The sequence below is a fragment of the Sus scrofa genome, chromosome 13 (genome assembly GCF_054392235.1).
Source record: "Sus scrofa isolate SSC_HxYL_T2T_F1_AM1 chromosome 13, Sscrofa_HxYL_maternal_Yorkshire_Landrace_v2.0, whole genome shotgun sequence".
Classification (NCBI taxonomy): Eukaryota; Metazoa; Chordata; class Mammalia; order Artiodactyla; family Suidae; genus Sus; species Sus scrofa.
In genome coordinates, this window is record NC_139395.1 from 123,518,672 (window position 1) to 123,534,294 (window position 15,623).

The 15,623-nt window shown below is 35.2% G+C and overlaps 1 protein-coding gene and 1 non-coding gene across 47 annotated transcripts in view; both read right to left on the reverse strand.

The window, feature by feature from the left end:
- PHC3 (polyhomeotic homolog 3) overlaps positions 1–15,623 on the reverse strand; it is a 91,788-nt gene that overhangs the window by 9,659 nt on the left and 66,506 nt on the right. For 21 of the 46 annotated variants that reach the window (XR_014824286.1, XR_014824295.1, XR_014824296.1 and 18 more), the window contains 4 exons: positions 14,916–15,075; positions 8,789–8,903; positions 5,354–5,486; positions 5,031–5,262 (listed from right to left, as the gene is read on the reverse strand). Coding sequence is in view for 13 of the 46 variants with exons in the window: in XM_084990234.1 (XP_084846360.1) it covers positions 5,031–5,262; positions 5,354–5,486; positions 8,789–8,903; positions 14,916–15,075 (640 nt within the window). In the remaining 33 variants the exon portion in view is untranslated. Of the gene's footprint in view, positions 1–4,728; positions 4,858–5,030; positions 5,263–5,353; positions 5,487–8,700; positions 13,436–14,343; positions 15,076–15,623 lie in introns of those variants that run through there. The other 25 variants (XR_014824270.1, XR_014824273.1, XR_014824272.1 and 22 more) reach the window with 4 other exon arrangements.
- LOC146397586 (U6 spliceosomal RNA) lies at positions 6,107–6,213 on the reverse strand. Its single transcript, XR_014825442.1, has one exon. It is a non-coding gene; the product is annotated as a U6 spliceosomal RNA (small nuclear RNA).

Below are 15,623 nucleotides of genomic sequence, written 5' to 3' on the forward strand. Positions count from 1 at the left end.
TAATTCAAAACCCAGATAAAGCAATTTCCTTGGAATTCTTGTTCTAAAAAGAATATTGCAGAAATAATTAGTAAGAGTCAGGTAAAATGTACAGATTGATCAGTCCAGATATAACATACCTTCATAAGAAAGACAATGCTGTCATCTGAAAGCATGCCCCACATAAAACAAGCCTGGGTTAACTAGTTATTATATCTCATGAACTTTTCTTTGAATAACGTATCTTTCACATATAGGTACAGAAGAGTAAAATATAATGTTCTTCCATTTAAATAACAATTTAGAAATATTTTTTCAAGTGCCACTTTCATTATCATTTTTATCTTTATTCTAATTTATAACCTTCAATTACCAAGCACATCTAAAACATTTTATTCATTCAGGGCAGAACTAATTCATCAAAACTGAGGTTATCAATCTATTGCTGAAATGCATTACAATGCTCAACTTATAATTTCAATTTCGAATCTTTTTTTCTTTTTTTTTTTTTTTAAGGGCCGCACCCACAGCATATGGAGGTTCCCAGGCCAGGGGTCCAATCAGAGCTGTAGCCACTGGCCTACACCACAGTCACAGCAACACAGATCCGAGCCATTTCTGCAACCTACACCACAGCTCATGGCAACACCAGATCCTTAACCCACTGAGCAAGGCCAGGGATCAAATCTGCATCCTCTTGGTTACTAGTCAGATTCGTTTCTGCTGAGCTATGACAGGAACTCCTCAATTTCTTTATTTTAATATTTTCTCAGACTTTTAAAAACTGACATTTCAAAAGCACCTTATACAAAATTTTTATGGTTTTGGCCACTTACCATATAAAAGAAACTATATAGTTAAAATGAGATTACTCACCATAGAAAAGCCCCTTTTCTTTTCCCAGAGGTAGCTCTCAAAACTGGACAGCTAAAAACTGACCAATCTTGCATCTAACTATGACTTCATCCTTCTTTCTATGAAAAAACTAATGTTCTTCTCTCTTCAGTCTTACTTATAAGAACATAGGAAAGAAAAAGAAGAGAGCGAAAGATAGCGTAGGATGTACTCAGATTCAGAAAATGGGAGCAATAAGAAGTAATGAGGACCATAAGAGCTACATTTGGGAATAGAAACATGGAGTTTTCCATGAAGAAATACACAGTATGTGCTTGTTGCTCTGAATTATCGGATCCATCTTCAAATGTCTTGTTGTGGGTGGACAATAAATGTGTTAGCAAGATAATAAAGAACAAAAAGTGTTTGAGGAAACAACATGATCAAACAGGAATGCATTATCTTCAGAATTTTAGATCACAACTTTCTTACTTTCTTTCTTTCTTTTAGATCACAACTTTCCTCACAAAAAAAGGGGGTACTTATATATTAATACAGAAATGAAAAAAATGAAGTGACTTAAAAAAGGAAGAAAAAAATGCAGAAGCAAATATGCTTCCCAAAACTTACTAGAGAAAGTTTTAAAAAAAATTTTTTAATCTGGATGCTCAAGGTGTATACCCAGCTCAAGTTCTATGAGTTTCTGACAAATTTAGAATCTACTTCTGTGAAACAGATGGCATCCCAGAAACACTACAGAACATATCTCAACTACAGCAACCAGTCAGCTCAGCCAGCTTTATGTCACCAGAAGCAGCCATCAAGATGGGCATGGACCTGTGCACTTGGACATGGGTCCCAACTGAACCTTACAAGTGTCCAGTCACTTTTCCTGCTAAATCTAAAACAAAAACACACCACACAAAAATAACTGCACAAAAAAAATAACCTCTGTAAGGATGGTGAAAAGGTGTCACCTTCATCTACACTACAGAATAAACAAGTCTCAGTATTATGGAAACCAGTACACAGTCATGTGTATTTAGACAATTCCTACTTTTATATACCTACCAAATAACTAGAGAAACCAAATCTACTACAGATTCACAGAATAACAAATACAGACTAAAGTGACCTTTGCAAAATATAATTCACTATATCAAGGAAAAGCTGAAGATAACCACAGTAGATTGAAAATAAAAGGAACCATTCCTATAAAGAACTTTTCAATGTACAAAAATTTAGAAGACAATAGTTTTTCACTCTAGTAACAGTTCTGAGATTGGCCTGCATACCAATTCTAATGTGATCCCAGCAAGACAGTTCACAAGATGACATTATTCAAAGAGAAGGAAAAACTCTAAGAACAAATTTGGTGCCTTGATGAAAGAGGGAAACCTAGCTTCAACTAGAAAGAAACAAAATGCAAGAAATTACAAAATTTACAAGTTTGTTCACACCATTAGAAAAGCTCAGGGGTTAAAAAAAAAAAAAAATTCCAGCCCTGAATGAGCTGAAAGAGGCTCCTCAATAAGAAGTTTGCAAAGGCCAGAGAAGCACAGAAAAGGAAGATAAAGGCATTTTCTGGCATATGATTTATCTTAAGCTACAGGCATTATTCAAAGAAAAAACTCTGAGAAGTAAGATATAACTGATCATGCAAGTAAGCTTGTTATTTAGCCTGTCAAAGCAATTTAAAATACTCCCATTTAATCAGTAAAAGAAAAACAGAGACTTTTCAGCAGACTCTTAATACAGTGCCAGGCAATTCTAAATTATAAAGCAGTCTGCTTTATATGTAATGTTCTCTAAACAACTGGCGACAAAATTGTCTCAATGAACTCAGTAAGACAAGCACCTCATATTTTAAGAAATAATTTTTTTTCAATTCAAATGAAGCAAAAATGAAGCGAAGGTGTTATTTAGCCCTTATTCTAATAAAGCAGCCAAGAGTAGCCTCGTGGCAAATGGATGCCAGGAAAAATTAGAAAACTAGCCCTTAAAAAAACCATAGGAAGCGATAGAAGAAATCAAAAGTATCTACTATTTGTTAATTATTTGTCCAACTAAAAGGAAAAGAAATTATTTCCCCCAAATGAGAAATTAGGCTAACAAACCACGCTCATGTATGTACCCCATTTGGAAGACTAAGATAATGTGTGAAAATGACAGAATTAAAGTCCAGCCCCAGGTATCACTGTCAATTCCAATATTAATTCTCACTGTAGCTATACTGGTATAAAACTTAAATTTATTTCATAAAATATTAAAACCACAACAGTGAAGACTCACCATCCTCTAATCCATCTGTTTTTTAAAGTGGATTCTAAACCTACATGGTCAGCACTTAACTCAGACCTAAGTTTTCCTAGGTGTGTGCTTAAAAATCCTCCCATGAAAAATGTATCCCTGCTTAAGATAACTTCATCTTTCTTTAAGAAGTGACCATATCGAGAGTTCCCTTGTAGCACAGCAGGTTAAGGATCTGACATTGTCACTACTGTGGCCCTGGTTACAGCTGTAGCACATGTTCAGTCCCTGGCCTGGGAACGTTCACATGCCATGGGTATGGCCAAAAAATGAAGACAAAAAAAAAAAGCGATCGTATCTTGTTTAAAAAAAAATTCTAAAGTAAGCTACTGAAAAAATAATTTAATAAAATTTTAGAGTTTTGTATATATATCTTCCTCAATTATATACTGATACAACCATCTTAAGATGAAAACATCGTTAGAAATGCATTTAATATACTCAACCTTTCAAACATCACAGCTTAGGCTGGCCTACTTTAATCATCCTCATAGCACTTATATTAAGCCAAAAAGAAATTGGGCAAAATTATCTAAAACAAAGCCTCTTTTATAATAAAGTGTTGAAAATCTCATAATGTATCAAATACTACACTGGAAGTAAAAAACAGAATGGTTCTATTAGCTGTTTACCCTCATGATTATGTGGTGACTGGGAGTATGGTTTGCTGCCTTGCCCAGCCTGAGGAGAGTATTTTACTGCATATCCCTAACAAAAGATCAAAATTCAAAGTTTTCCGACTGAAAGTTGAAAGAACATTAAGTGGACCCATCATAAGTCACAGACCATCTGCATAAGGTAAAATAACTGACAGACCTTTTTAAAAAAACAGTACTTCTGAATATACTTTATTCACATGACACTCTAGCTATAAGTTGGCTTCTGAGACAGTGGTCACCTTCACAGAAAGATTAATTAGCAAAAATAGCTGGATTAATTTTAATAAGTCTATAGAAAAGTTCAAAGAAGATGTATTTTTCTGGAAAGCTTGTGTCAAGAGAAATGGTATGATTTACCAAAACCCCAAAATGGGACAAATATTTTAAAAATCTTATCTTCTATACTCATAAGATCAAAGTGAATGATAAAGATTTACTGATTTAAAAAAACATATATTGCCTTAACATTTATAGCCAGAGTGAGTCTCATCATGAGCAAAGGCACAGCTGTCTTAAGTAGCCACCAGCCCCTTAGAGAAAATGGGTATGAAAGATTATTGTCATATTTAAGAAAAAAGATAAAGAACATAATGACCTAAGCTGATGGAAAGAGTGCCAAATAAGAGCAGAAAACAAATAAGAAAAGTTACCCTCAATATTGGAATGGAATATCATAACTAAACTTCAGTTGTCTACTTAATTTCTGAAGTGTTCCTGATATCTACTTACTGCAAAGAATCAAAGAATGCAGCCTCCTTTAAAAGAACTGGCTTATGTTTTTAAAAGAAACCAAAATGTTAATCATAGTCTTAAAGGTCTTGATTAGCTTTCAAAAACGTAAAAAAAAAATTTCCATTTTTAAAAAGGTTAAAATAGGAAATTAAGAGGAAATAGAAAACTGGAAGAGTAGAAGGGAAGAAGTGTCTGACTCAATCTCTCTACTGACCTCTCGAGAGAAATCAGACTGAAGAGAAGAGAGCACCTTTATTATCTTCACCGGCTGAGGTGTCACAGCAGAAGCACGACTAGTCAGTTTTTATCGACTTGGGAGGGTATAAGAAAATACCCAGTTGTGCTGAGGGAATAAGCAAGAGGAAACAGATCACATTTCAAAAGCAAATGCCATTTAATGAGTACAAATACACAGAACTTCTCTAGCCCTTTTGTGCAGTAAGTGTGGACGGATCTAATGTCATTCCTGTGTATGAGTGCACAAGACAAATAAGATCAAAGTGGTGAATCACATACCAGGCAAAGAATGGATGAAAGCCCAGACGTCATCAACCGTCCATATAGAAGGCTCTGTCTGTGCAACTGGCAGCAAGTCACTGTTTTCAGGCATTTTCCTCATTCTCACATCCCGAAGCTCACGTTCTCTTTCCCTCTCACTCTGCCTGCGCAGGCGTGTTGTCATAGCAGATGGCACAGAATCTTCATGAGAGGCCAAGTCTTCTTCTGCAGATGGATAAGTAAGTGGAAGCTGGAAAATGTAGTACAAGTAAAATACAGCATTGCACTTTCCTTGTATTTCTGAAAAGGGTATTGTACATTGAAGCAAGGTTTCTACAGACCTGCCTAAGGATATGTTCTCTTGCTGCCCCATCAGGGCCACTTGGACGACGGCCACGATGCCCAAGACTTTGATTATCAGGTTTACGATTCCAACGACTAAGTGTAAATTTTTTAGAACAGCTAACATTGTACCTAAGAAATTCAAGTGAGAAAAAATATTAAATGATATATGGGACCCTCCATGTAGTAATTATGACCTTAAAATTCAGTAGTGAATTAGTAAGTGCCATTAACTTCATTATGGACTGTAATACCTCAGAAAGTAAACCAAAGTGTTAGACAGATGTACTTACACTAATAGAGGAAAAAAAAAAAAAAACAGAAAAGGCCTCTTCATATATCATAATATGGCTCTCAATTTAATACTGGATACCTACAACAACGTATTGATATTTTCTCCTAATAACGGCATTATAGTGGGTAACTTTCTGCAAAATACAGAGGCTAATTCAAGGTTCCAAGAGAAAAAGAGTTAACTACTTAGATGTTTAAACTGTTATTTTCCAAGGAAATCATTTCTCAAGAGAAATTAGTAAAAATAGGTTAATATAGTAGAGAGAAGGAAATCTCAAATGGCTAGTAAAATATTTTTCAAACTTAACTAAAGTCAAAGAGTGAAAATGTAAAGCTGAAATTTTAACGTTATACAAGGAATTCATGGCTCTCACTATTCAGGAAATTCAACTATATATAATTCTTTAAAAGTGACTGAAAGATTATTTTATCAAAACAGACATATATATTTTTTCTTTTAAAACACAGAACACTTCATGAATTTGCATCTCATCCTTGTGCAGGGGCCATGCTAATCTTCTCCATATTGTTCCAATCTTAGAATACATGCTGCTAAAGTGAGCCCTTTGGGGGTTCCCATCGTGGCTCAGCAGAAACGAATCTAACATCCATGAGGACGCAGGTTCGATCCCCGGCCTCACTCAGTGGGTTAAGGATCCGGCGTTGCTGTGAGCTGTGGTGTAGGTCACAGACTCAGCTCAGATCTAGCTTTGGTGTGGCTTTGGTATGGGCCAGTGGCTACAGCTCCAACTGGACCCCTAGCCCGGGAACCTCCATATGCCGTGGGTGTGGCCCTAAAAAGAAAAGAAAAAAAAAGTGAGCACTCTAATATTTTTTAATGTAGACCTATAAGGCATGATGACAGCTTAAAAGACTACTATACCATTTACTGGGTTTCAACACCCTAGAAGAGTGGCTAGCAAACTTCTATAAAGAGCCAGGCAGTAAATATTTTAGGTTTTGTAGGCCACACAAGTCTCTAGCACAACTACTCAACTCTGCAACTGTAACATGAATGCTCCCATAGACAGTAATGAATGAGCATGGCTGTGCTCCAGTAAAACTTTAGTGACACTTAAATTTGAAATTCTCATGTATCATGAAATATTATTCTTCTGATTCTTTTCAACCATGGTAAAACCATAATAACCACCTTATACAGTTCAGGAGCCATACAAAAATAGGCTACAGAAAGGACTCGGCCTGCGCATAGTTAACCAACAACCCCTTCCCTGAAAAGAAGAGTGAAAAGAAAAAATCTAAGAAACAAATTTCTGAAAAGTTACAGAAAGGCTAAGAAAAATACACAGAGTTCCTCTTTTTTGCACATAAAACTGCCACTGTAATTTCTTATTTTTAAAACTCTTTTGCTTTAAGATGATTTCTCAGGAAGATGATGAAAATAAATCCCAAATAACATTGCCATTGATAACTGTTCTAAGACCAATATACAGATATCAAAATAAAATTTCCTCACCTATGTTTTATGAAAATACCAGGAGGTGGAAGTAAGGAGTGCTATAGAGTAAATAGGCTATTTTTTCCCCAAAAAACATAAAAGTGTCCCGATATCACTTCATTTTGTTCTGAAACAATTCAACAAGCTCCTGCTGTGGTCATTATGCTCGTCTGTGGGCTCAGTTCTAAAGGTTTCTGATTTCCATTCACATCAACTGACAAAACTTCTTTCTCAAATGACCAAAGAACAGAGAAGAGAGACTAACTTTACACCTGCAATTCAGGCCCTAATGTAGATCTTTCAGACAGACGGCCAGGCAGACATGTAAAGAGCAGTTCTTACCTGACCTAATTTACCTCCTCTCCTTGCTCTTATCTGCATTTTCCTATGTTAGGAGCCCTAAACCTCTAAAGAGGTTCACCTAAAGGTATTATAACGTTACAACTCAGCAGTCATCTCTGGGAGAAGAGTGGTGGTAGTGTGTTAAAGGTCCTGAAATATTTCTAAATAATCAGTAAGTTTAAGATACTGTGAAAAGCAGTCCTTCTCCCACAGTTTTTAATCCCTTAGAATCAGAGAGCCATGATTCCTTCTTATGGTACACACAAATTGGAAAACTCCCAGGTCAAAATAAGAGTTATATTATTTAACTTGCACTATCAAAAACATGAATGAATATCTGAATAACAGACTGACAATTAAGAAACCAATAACCCATTTTTAGAAGAAAGTACTTCTACTACTTATTTAACTTAAGTTTTACTAAGTATATTTTAGGGGTACCATACTAAATAATATGTTCAAGCAAGAAATTCCCTAGACGTGTCAATAAGATTTTAAATTCTTTGACAGAATAATAACTTTTGGCACAGAGAACAAATTTCAAAATAATCAACCTGCACATACACCTCCCCTTTAGTGGGAAATACTTATATTAGGATTTATTAGCAGAATCAGGTTTTCTTTAACGTAAACGAAACCTGTGACAAGATCAATGAAGATACTAAACATTTCTTTTGCTAGTAATACTATTTACCTATAATATTATTATTGAAAATACAAATTTAGAGGAGACAGGCATTTTGCTGACAAGATAATGTAACAATGTGGAGAACTTGTGCTATAGCTATCCCACCTAGAAACCTAAAATAAACAGGATATGATTAAAAGAAATGAAAACATTTTAAGGATCCAGCGTTGCCATGAGCTGTAGTGTAGGCCAGCGGCTACAGCTCCAATTAGACCCCTAGCCTGGGAACCTCCATAGGCCATGGGAGCAGCCCTAGAAAAGGCAAAAATACAAAAACATAAATAAAGAAAATGAAAACATTTTAAAACATAACAAAGTAAACCCACATATTTCAATACTGGTAAAACAAATAAATACTGTTTTGATACTTTAAGGACTAGCAGTCCACTCACAGGAGGGATTCTCCTAAGCATATTCTTACCACCAGGAGAATGCTACTTCAATATTAGATTATACTGTATGTGCTACACATGTGCAATTTTCGTAGAGCAAAACTTAACAATGAAATACCAAAGCAGCTCTAGATAAAGCTTACTTGATTATCATTTCTCCTTAATATCTCATTTTGACTAATGGTAAACTACCTAAGTTTTTTGGTTTTGTTACAGTGACTGTGGTTTGTGCTTTAGGAAATTCAAGGGAAACAAATACCTTTTGGCACATGACATAGTGCAGAATCGTTTAGACCGCAGAAATTCATTAGCATATCCCATCTTTCCACAGAATTCACACTTGAGCAACTCACTGTCCATTTCTTCTAAGGTCTCTAAAAAAAGAAAACAAAAGAAAAAACTTCCAAAAATTTAATTGTGGCAAATTTTCTTGTAGCTTTTACTTTGGTTGGAGCTGCTAGCTCAGACCCTCAGCAAACTTAAAAGGAATAGTCTTTTAACTTTTTAATCCATAGCCCCTTTGGTAAGGCAAAAGCCCCCCAAAAATATCCACTTTTACCAATTCCCTCTTGCTCTCCTGCATAAAAAGTTTAGTTTTCCCTATATGAATAAGCAATACATTTTTTAAAGATTCGTTTTTCTGAGAATCCAACCTATCTAAAAATGTGCAAATAAGACAAAGTCACTACCTTTCAAAAGGAACACTTTCTAAAAGCATCATGTAGTATATACTTTGATACACTGTCCTACGTACAGTATATATAGCAAAGAAGATAATTCTAAGCAGAGAGAATGAGGATGACTCCAAAAAGAAGGTAAAATTTTGATGTCTGATTTCAGAGGAGCATTTAAAATAATTAACACTCTCAAAGATCTGCAGTGTACGACAGAATATATAAAGATGTATTATCTAATTATACAACAGTCCTTTTTAGTTATATTAAAAATAATTTACAATTATCTTAAAAATCACCTATGGCTTTGTAATTTCTAATTTATCCTTTTTTGTCAGAGTACTCTCTGTTAAGTTAGAATGTCCTTCCTCCACCTCTATATCCATCTTTCTTCAAGCCATACCACAGGACTCAAAGAAACTTCCTATCTAAATCTTCAAGTATTAAGCAGCAGTCACCTATAAGCAAGCAACTTAATCTTCATGACCCACAGTTTTCTCATCTGTAAAATGGGGTTTATAAATACTTTTCCCAAAGAACTGTAATGAAGATTACATGAATGCCCAACAGGGAGTAGGCATAGAAAAGTGATAGTTCCATTTCCTGTTTTCCATTTAAGAACTAGAACTACCAAGACCTGTAATAAGTGCTTAAGAAATACTTTAATGAAACTGTTAAATTCTTAAATCCACCATATTTTTGCCTTTTTCATGTTATCATAATTCCTATTCCAAGTCATATAAATTATACCAAAAAAAGCACTCCACCAACTAAAGCTTTTAGCTCTGCACTCCATATGTAGTTTTCTATGTTATTCATTTAACCAAGACTTGTTAAGATGAAGAAAGGGACTCTGAAATGTAGGCATGGATGACATGTACTCAATGCATTCAAGCATCACATTATTCTAGCATTACTGGACAAGCAAGTGGCAAAGTGCTAAATCAAGTGAAGGTAGCAAGAACAACTCAAAAACCTACTATGAAATATGTGAAGTTCCAAAAGACATCCAAATACAATGTCAACCGATCAACTCATAAACTAGCAAGTGATCATCTTAAGGAAATTCACAGGACTATCTTCATAAGCAAAACTCATCTAATTGGTAGCAATAAGGAAGAAAGAGTCTCAAAACAAGTGAAGTAAAAATTAGTCCTTCCAATGACCTAGAGATGGCTTTCACACAGCTGTGCCCTACAACACATTCCTGGGACCTAGTGTCATAATGTCCAAGAGTATTGTTTTCACTTTGTCATGCTTGTAACCAGGCCTGACCTTGAAAAGGTTGTACTGAAGACAAAATTGCTATTCCCCCACCACTGCCACCAATCCAGCCCCAAAGAGCCCATTCCTCAGGTTGTTTGATTTCCAGACTATACTAAAAGCTTTATCAAAAGTTTTTCTTAATTAACATAACAATATGCAACACTTGATAATAGGTTAGAATACCTTATGAAGGAGAAGGAAATGTTTTTGCTGGTGAGAGAGGGGAGATCCCAAACAGGTATGGTCTAAGAGTTAACAACCTGACAAAAATAGAACATCAGTTTTATTTCTCATAAAGAAGAGAGGAATATTAACAGATTCAAAAAAAAATCCAGTTCTAATGTTTGGTCAAAATTTTAACAAATTGGTAACGTTTTACCAAGGCTACTTTTTCACATTTGTGAATAAAAAATTAAGAGCCAAATAAGTTTTAAAAAAATGTTGCTTAGTTAATAAAGGTGGAATTCTAGACAGCTGGTAATTCTCTAATATCCATTCTTCAGTTTTCTCTCACAGTAACAAAATCCTAATCTTCAGCTACAAATATCACCACTGAGAATAAAATAGTTTCTGCCCTATGTGTGGCCAATTTCTGACCAATGACATGGAAATGGAAATGCCTGCAAATTCCAAGAGGTGCCCTTTTTCCCATCTTATTGATCAGAATGTGATCATGAAGATTAGCTATCCTGGAAATGACAGCAACATTCTAGGTATGGCAGAGCCATGAAACACTGAGAGCTTAGGTGCCCAACTCAATGGTGCCCAACTCAGTGGAGCCTGGCACTGCTCACCTTTGGGCTATGTCAAAATGAGACTTCTTATTTAATTAGGTATTATCCTGAGTCTCTAATGGAGTGGCCAAACACATATTCTAATTAACAGAGATCCCCAATTTTTCTATGCAAGGAGGAGTTACTTTTTAATTTTCCTGAAGACTTGAGAACACTTTAGGATCAGCAGCAAAGAAAGAGGCAATGAGATAAAAACCATCATCAGTCTGATGATTTACCCAGGAAGACATATTCTGATAAATCACAAACTATTGCTTGGAGATTCTGGCTATAGAACCTGTCAAAACAGAGATATCCTCTAAAAAGAGAATAATCCTTAAGTTTTTCATACTGAATTAAACTGTATGTACTACTAAAACCAAGGACACTAAATTAATGACCTCACCATTTCACCCTAAAGTATTTCCCATAAGCACTGAAGTATACAGTAAAAGAAAAAATTTATAAAATTAAATGACACATTTTCAGTGAATATATCTCTACTATGAAATAGATTGTCTTTTTTTTTCTTGCCACACCCATAGCATATAGAAGTTCAAGGGCCAGGGATCGAACGGGAGCCATAGCAGTGACAAAACTGGATCCTTAACTCACTGAGCCACCATAATCATCTTTTCCTACACTCAATATATTTAACATATAATTATGCAAATTTAAAGTGTACAATGTGTTAATCTGATACATTATATCACTGTCTTTGTAGTGATATGGAGCACTTCTATCACATTAATTTTTATCCTTTCATTTTAGTCATTGGGATAATTAAGTTTAGTCTCTCAGCAAGTCTGGTGATTCCAGTACAATAATATTGTCTGTATTCACTGTACTGTGCATTAGATCTCTATGGCTTATTTATTACTCATTGCATAGATTAATCATCTTTAAACCTTCCTATTCCTCACTCTGGTATCTTGTCCTTTTAAACCACCCTTTACCTTATCTTCCATCAGTCCTTTCCCTCCTCTTCCCACCATGACTATGAGTTATCAATTACATGCCAAACCTCTATATTCATCCTACAAGTGACCAGCAGAGCTTCCAAAATACACTCCTGTTCATGTCACCTGCATAAAAATCTTCCAATAACCATCCTCTTGACAGTAACGTAAATCCTAACTCCAGAGTAGAATATCAAGGTACTCTAGAATCTGAATCTGCCTTACTTCCCACTACTTTTCTAACGCAGCCGTCTACCCTTCACTGCCCCCTCCTGTAGTTACCCAGCACTTGCACAGTTTTTGTGTATTTATTTCACGGTATGCTAACCTGAAAGGTTCTTCTTGTTTGCTACCTTAAATCTGTGCTTTACCATCTACGACCCAGGTCAAATCCCATCTTTACAAAGACTCACCAACCTGGCAATAATCTCACCCGGTTTTAAGGTGCCAAGTTCCTACTATCTAATGCAATTCACTTAATACTTACCATACGTTACACCTTAGTTATCTTTCTGTTGTGGAGATTGCTACTTCCTACTAGACCAAAATTTCCTCTAAATTCTAGCATAGTCCAGCATATGTAAATATACTATAAACCATGAGCATCACAAAATATGCTATGAAGCTTTCTAAGCAGTTTTCCATTTTCTCCAATGTGTGTACATGAGAGGGAACATTATATATGTTGATTTTCTTAGAAAACTTTCATGTACACACTTCTTATAGATAAAGGCAAGAAAAAAAATCCCTGCACATTCATCTTTATTACCTTCACCTCAAATGAAAAATTTTCTCAGATATACACAGTATGTATAATTAAAAGCAAGTACTCAGGAATTAAATGAAATTAAATTCATAACAAGAGGCAAAATAAAGAGATTGTTTGGATACTGATTTGAACAAAATAACTATAAAAGGACATTTATACAATTTAAGAAATTATACAATTGAGGAAATCTGAATATGTACAGATACTAGATGACACCAAAGAATTACTACTAATATTGTTTTGTGCAACATAACATTTAACAAAATGTACACTTTTTAGAGATATATTCTTTAGTACGTACTAGTATAATATAATAAGAACTATGATTTTTTTTTTTTTCCCCAAAAGAAGAAAGGAAGGGAGAGGAAAAAAGCAACAGAGAAAGAGAGAAGGTAGGGAGGAGTTCCCATCATGGCACAGTAGAAATGAACCTGACTAGGAACTATGAGGTTGCAGGTTCGATCCCTGGCCTTGCTCAGTGGGTTAAGGATCCAGCATTGCTGTGAGCTGTGGTGTAGGTCACAGACGTGGCTCAGATCCCGCATTGCTGTGGCGCTGGCGTAGGCCGGTAGCTACAGCTCCAATTGGACACCTAGCCTGGGAACCTCCATATGCCATGGGAGCAACCCTAGAAAAGCCAAAAAGACAAAAAAAAAAAAAATTAGGAAAACTGAGAGCCAAGTCCATTTTGCTTACCAGCATGCTATTTTACTTATTTCAGCAAAGTACAGGCAGAGTACACACTCAATAAGTATTTGCAAAATGAACATATTAATTTTACATGAAATATACTAATATACTGAAGATAATTAGACACAGATGTTAATTCACTACTGTAGAGCCCTGACTATACTAAGTGCTATTTACTTAAACTGAATTTTATCAATTGCAAAGTCATGATCAGAATCAAAAAATATATATTTTTGTATTTATTTGTGTTTATTTTCCTGCAGTCATTTTGTATGCCACTTTAACTTTTACAGAGTTTTCACATATTAAAGTCTATATTAAAAAAAAAAAAAAAGATTCTCTGGCATTGAGAAGACAGTGATATTTTCCTCTTTGAACAAACCGAATCACTTTTTTTTTTTTCTTTTGTCCTTTTAGGGCTGCACCCTCAGCACATGGAGGTTCCCAAGCTAGGGGTCCAATTGGAGCTGTAGCTGTAGCTGCCGGCCTATGCCAGATCCAAGCCACATCTTTAACCTACACCACAGCTCGTGGCAATGCTGGATCCTTAACCCACTGAGCAAGGCCAGGGATTGAACCCGCAACCTCATGGCTCCTAGTTGGATTTGTTTTCACTGCTTCATGACAGGAACTCCCCAAATCACTTTTTGATTGAAGACTACATCTTTATACAACTGTAATACCCCTGGATATCAAACATCACAATACATAAGGTCTAAAACCAAACAACCCAGAAGGTCTAAATTTTTAAGCAAACTCAGTAAACAGTCATTTACTTAAGTCTGCTTAGGAAAGAGAACTGGATGTTTTGAAGCTAAAATTTGGGGGATTTTTGTTTGTTTTTGTTTTTGTTTTGGCTGCACCCATGGCATGTGGAGAGTTCTAAGTTAGGGATCAAACACTCCACAGCAGCAACCTAAGCCACTATAGTGACAACGCCAGATCTTTAACCCACTGTGCCACAAGAGAACTCCTTGATGCTAGAACTTTAAATTATTTTCACATATAAAATGGAACTTTTTCCACCCAAACATCTACTTCAAACATCAAACTGACATCATACAAATTAACACCAATCTTGCTACTATATTTATATAGCCATTAAGAGTCTGGTTAGCTTTTCCATTACTTTAGTCAAATACATTCTATGAAAATAAAAGTAAATACTTCCAAGTGAAAATCTCTGTAGAATAAAAATCCATGTTTTACTTCAAGCAATAAAGTCAAAGGGTATCTTAAAAGAAAATCCACAAACCTTCAGCAATCATATCTTCCATCTCTGTGTCAGATGAATTATCTGCATGCTTTGCATTATTCTGTAACTCTGGCTGAACACACACAGAATTTATCATCTGATTATCCAAAATAGGCCTTTTTTTCACAGGATGTTCAATCAGCAAAGATGAACGACTCACCTTTAAAAGAGAGAGAACAAAATTAAATAATCTTTTAGAAGACTTTCAAAAATAGTTTTTAAAAAATCTCTTGAATGGTATCTGTGATAATTTACTTGTACAACTCATCAGATCCATTTATTAAGTACTTTATTCCCTGAGAAAAGGCCTGGCAATCTAAACATAAACACTTTATATTACAGGTCACCAGCAGTATGGATGCTTCAAAGTCTCAGTCAAATGGAAGTAGGGTCCTAGTTTAGGCAGACAGTCTAAAAAGTCTTTAAAAAATCAGTAATACATTTTGATTAGCCAGATACCTTTATTTTTTTTCTGCAACAACTTTCAAGAATTTATTTTTCATGCACAAAGATTTTTATTTGTAGGGTTAACTATCAGGATAGGTCATTACTGCATGGCTTTTAAAAATGAGGACCGACCTCCTGTATAGCACAGAGAACTCAATATTCTGTAATAACCTATATGGGAAAAGAATCTGAAAAAAAATGGCTATATATGCATGTATGTGTGTATATACCCTTAATTTCTTTACAAAAGCAGAATGAGGA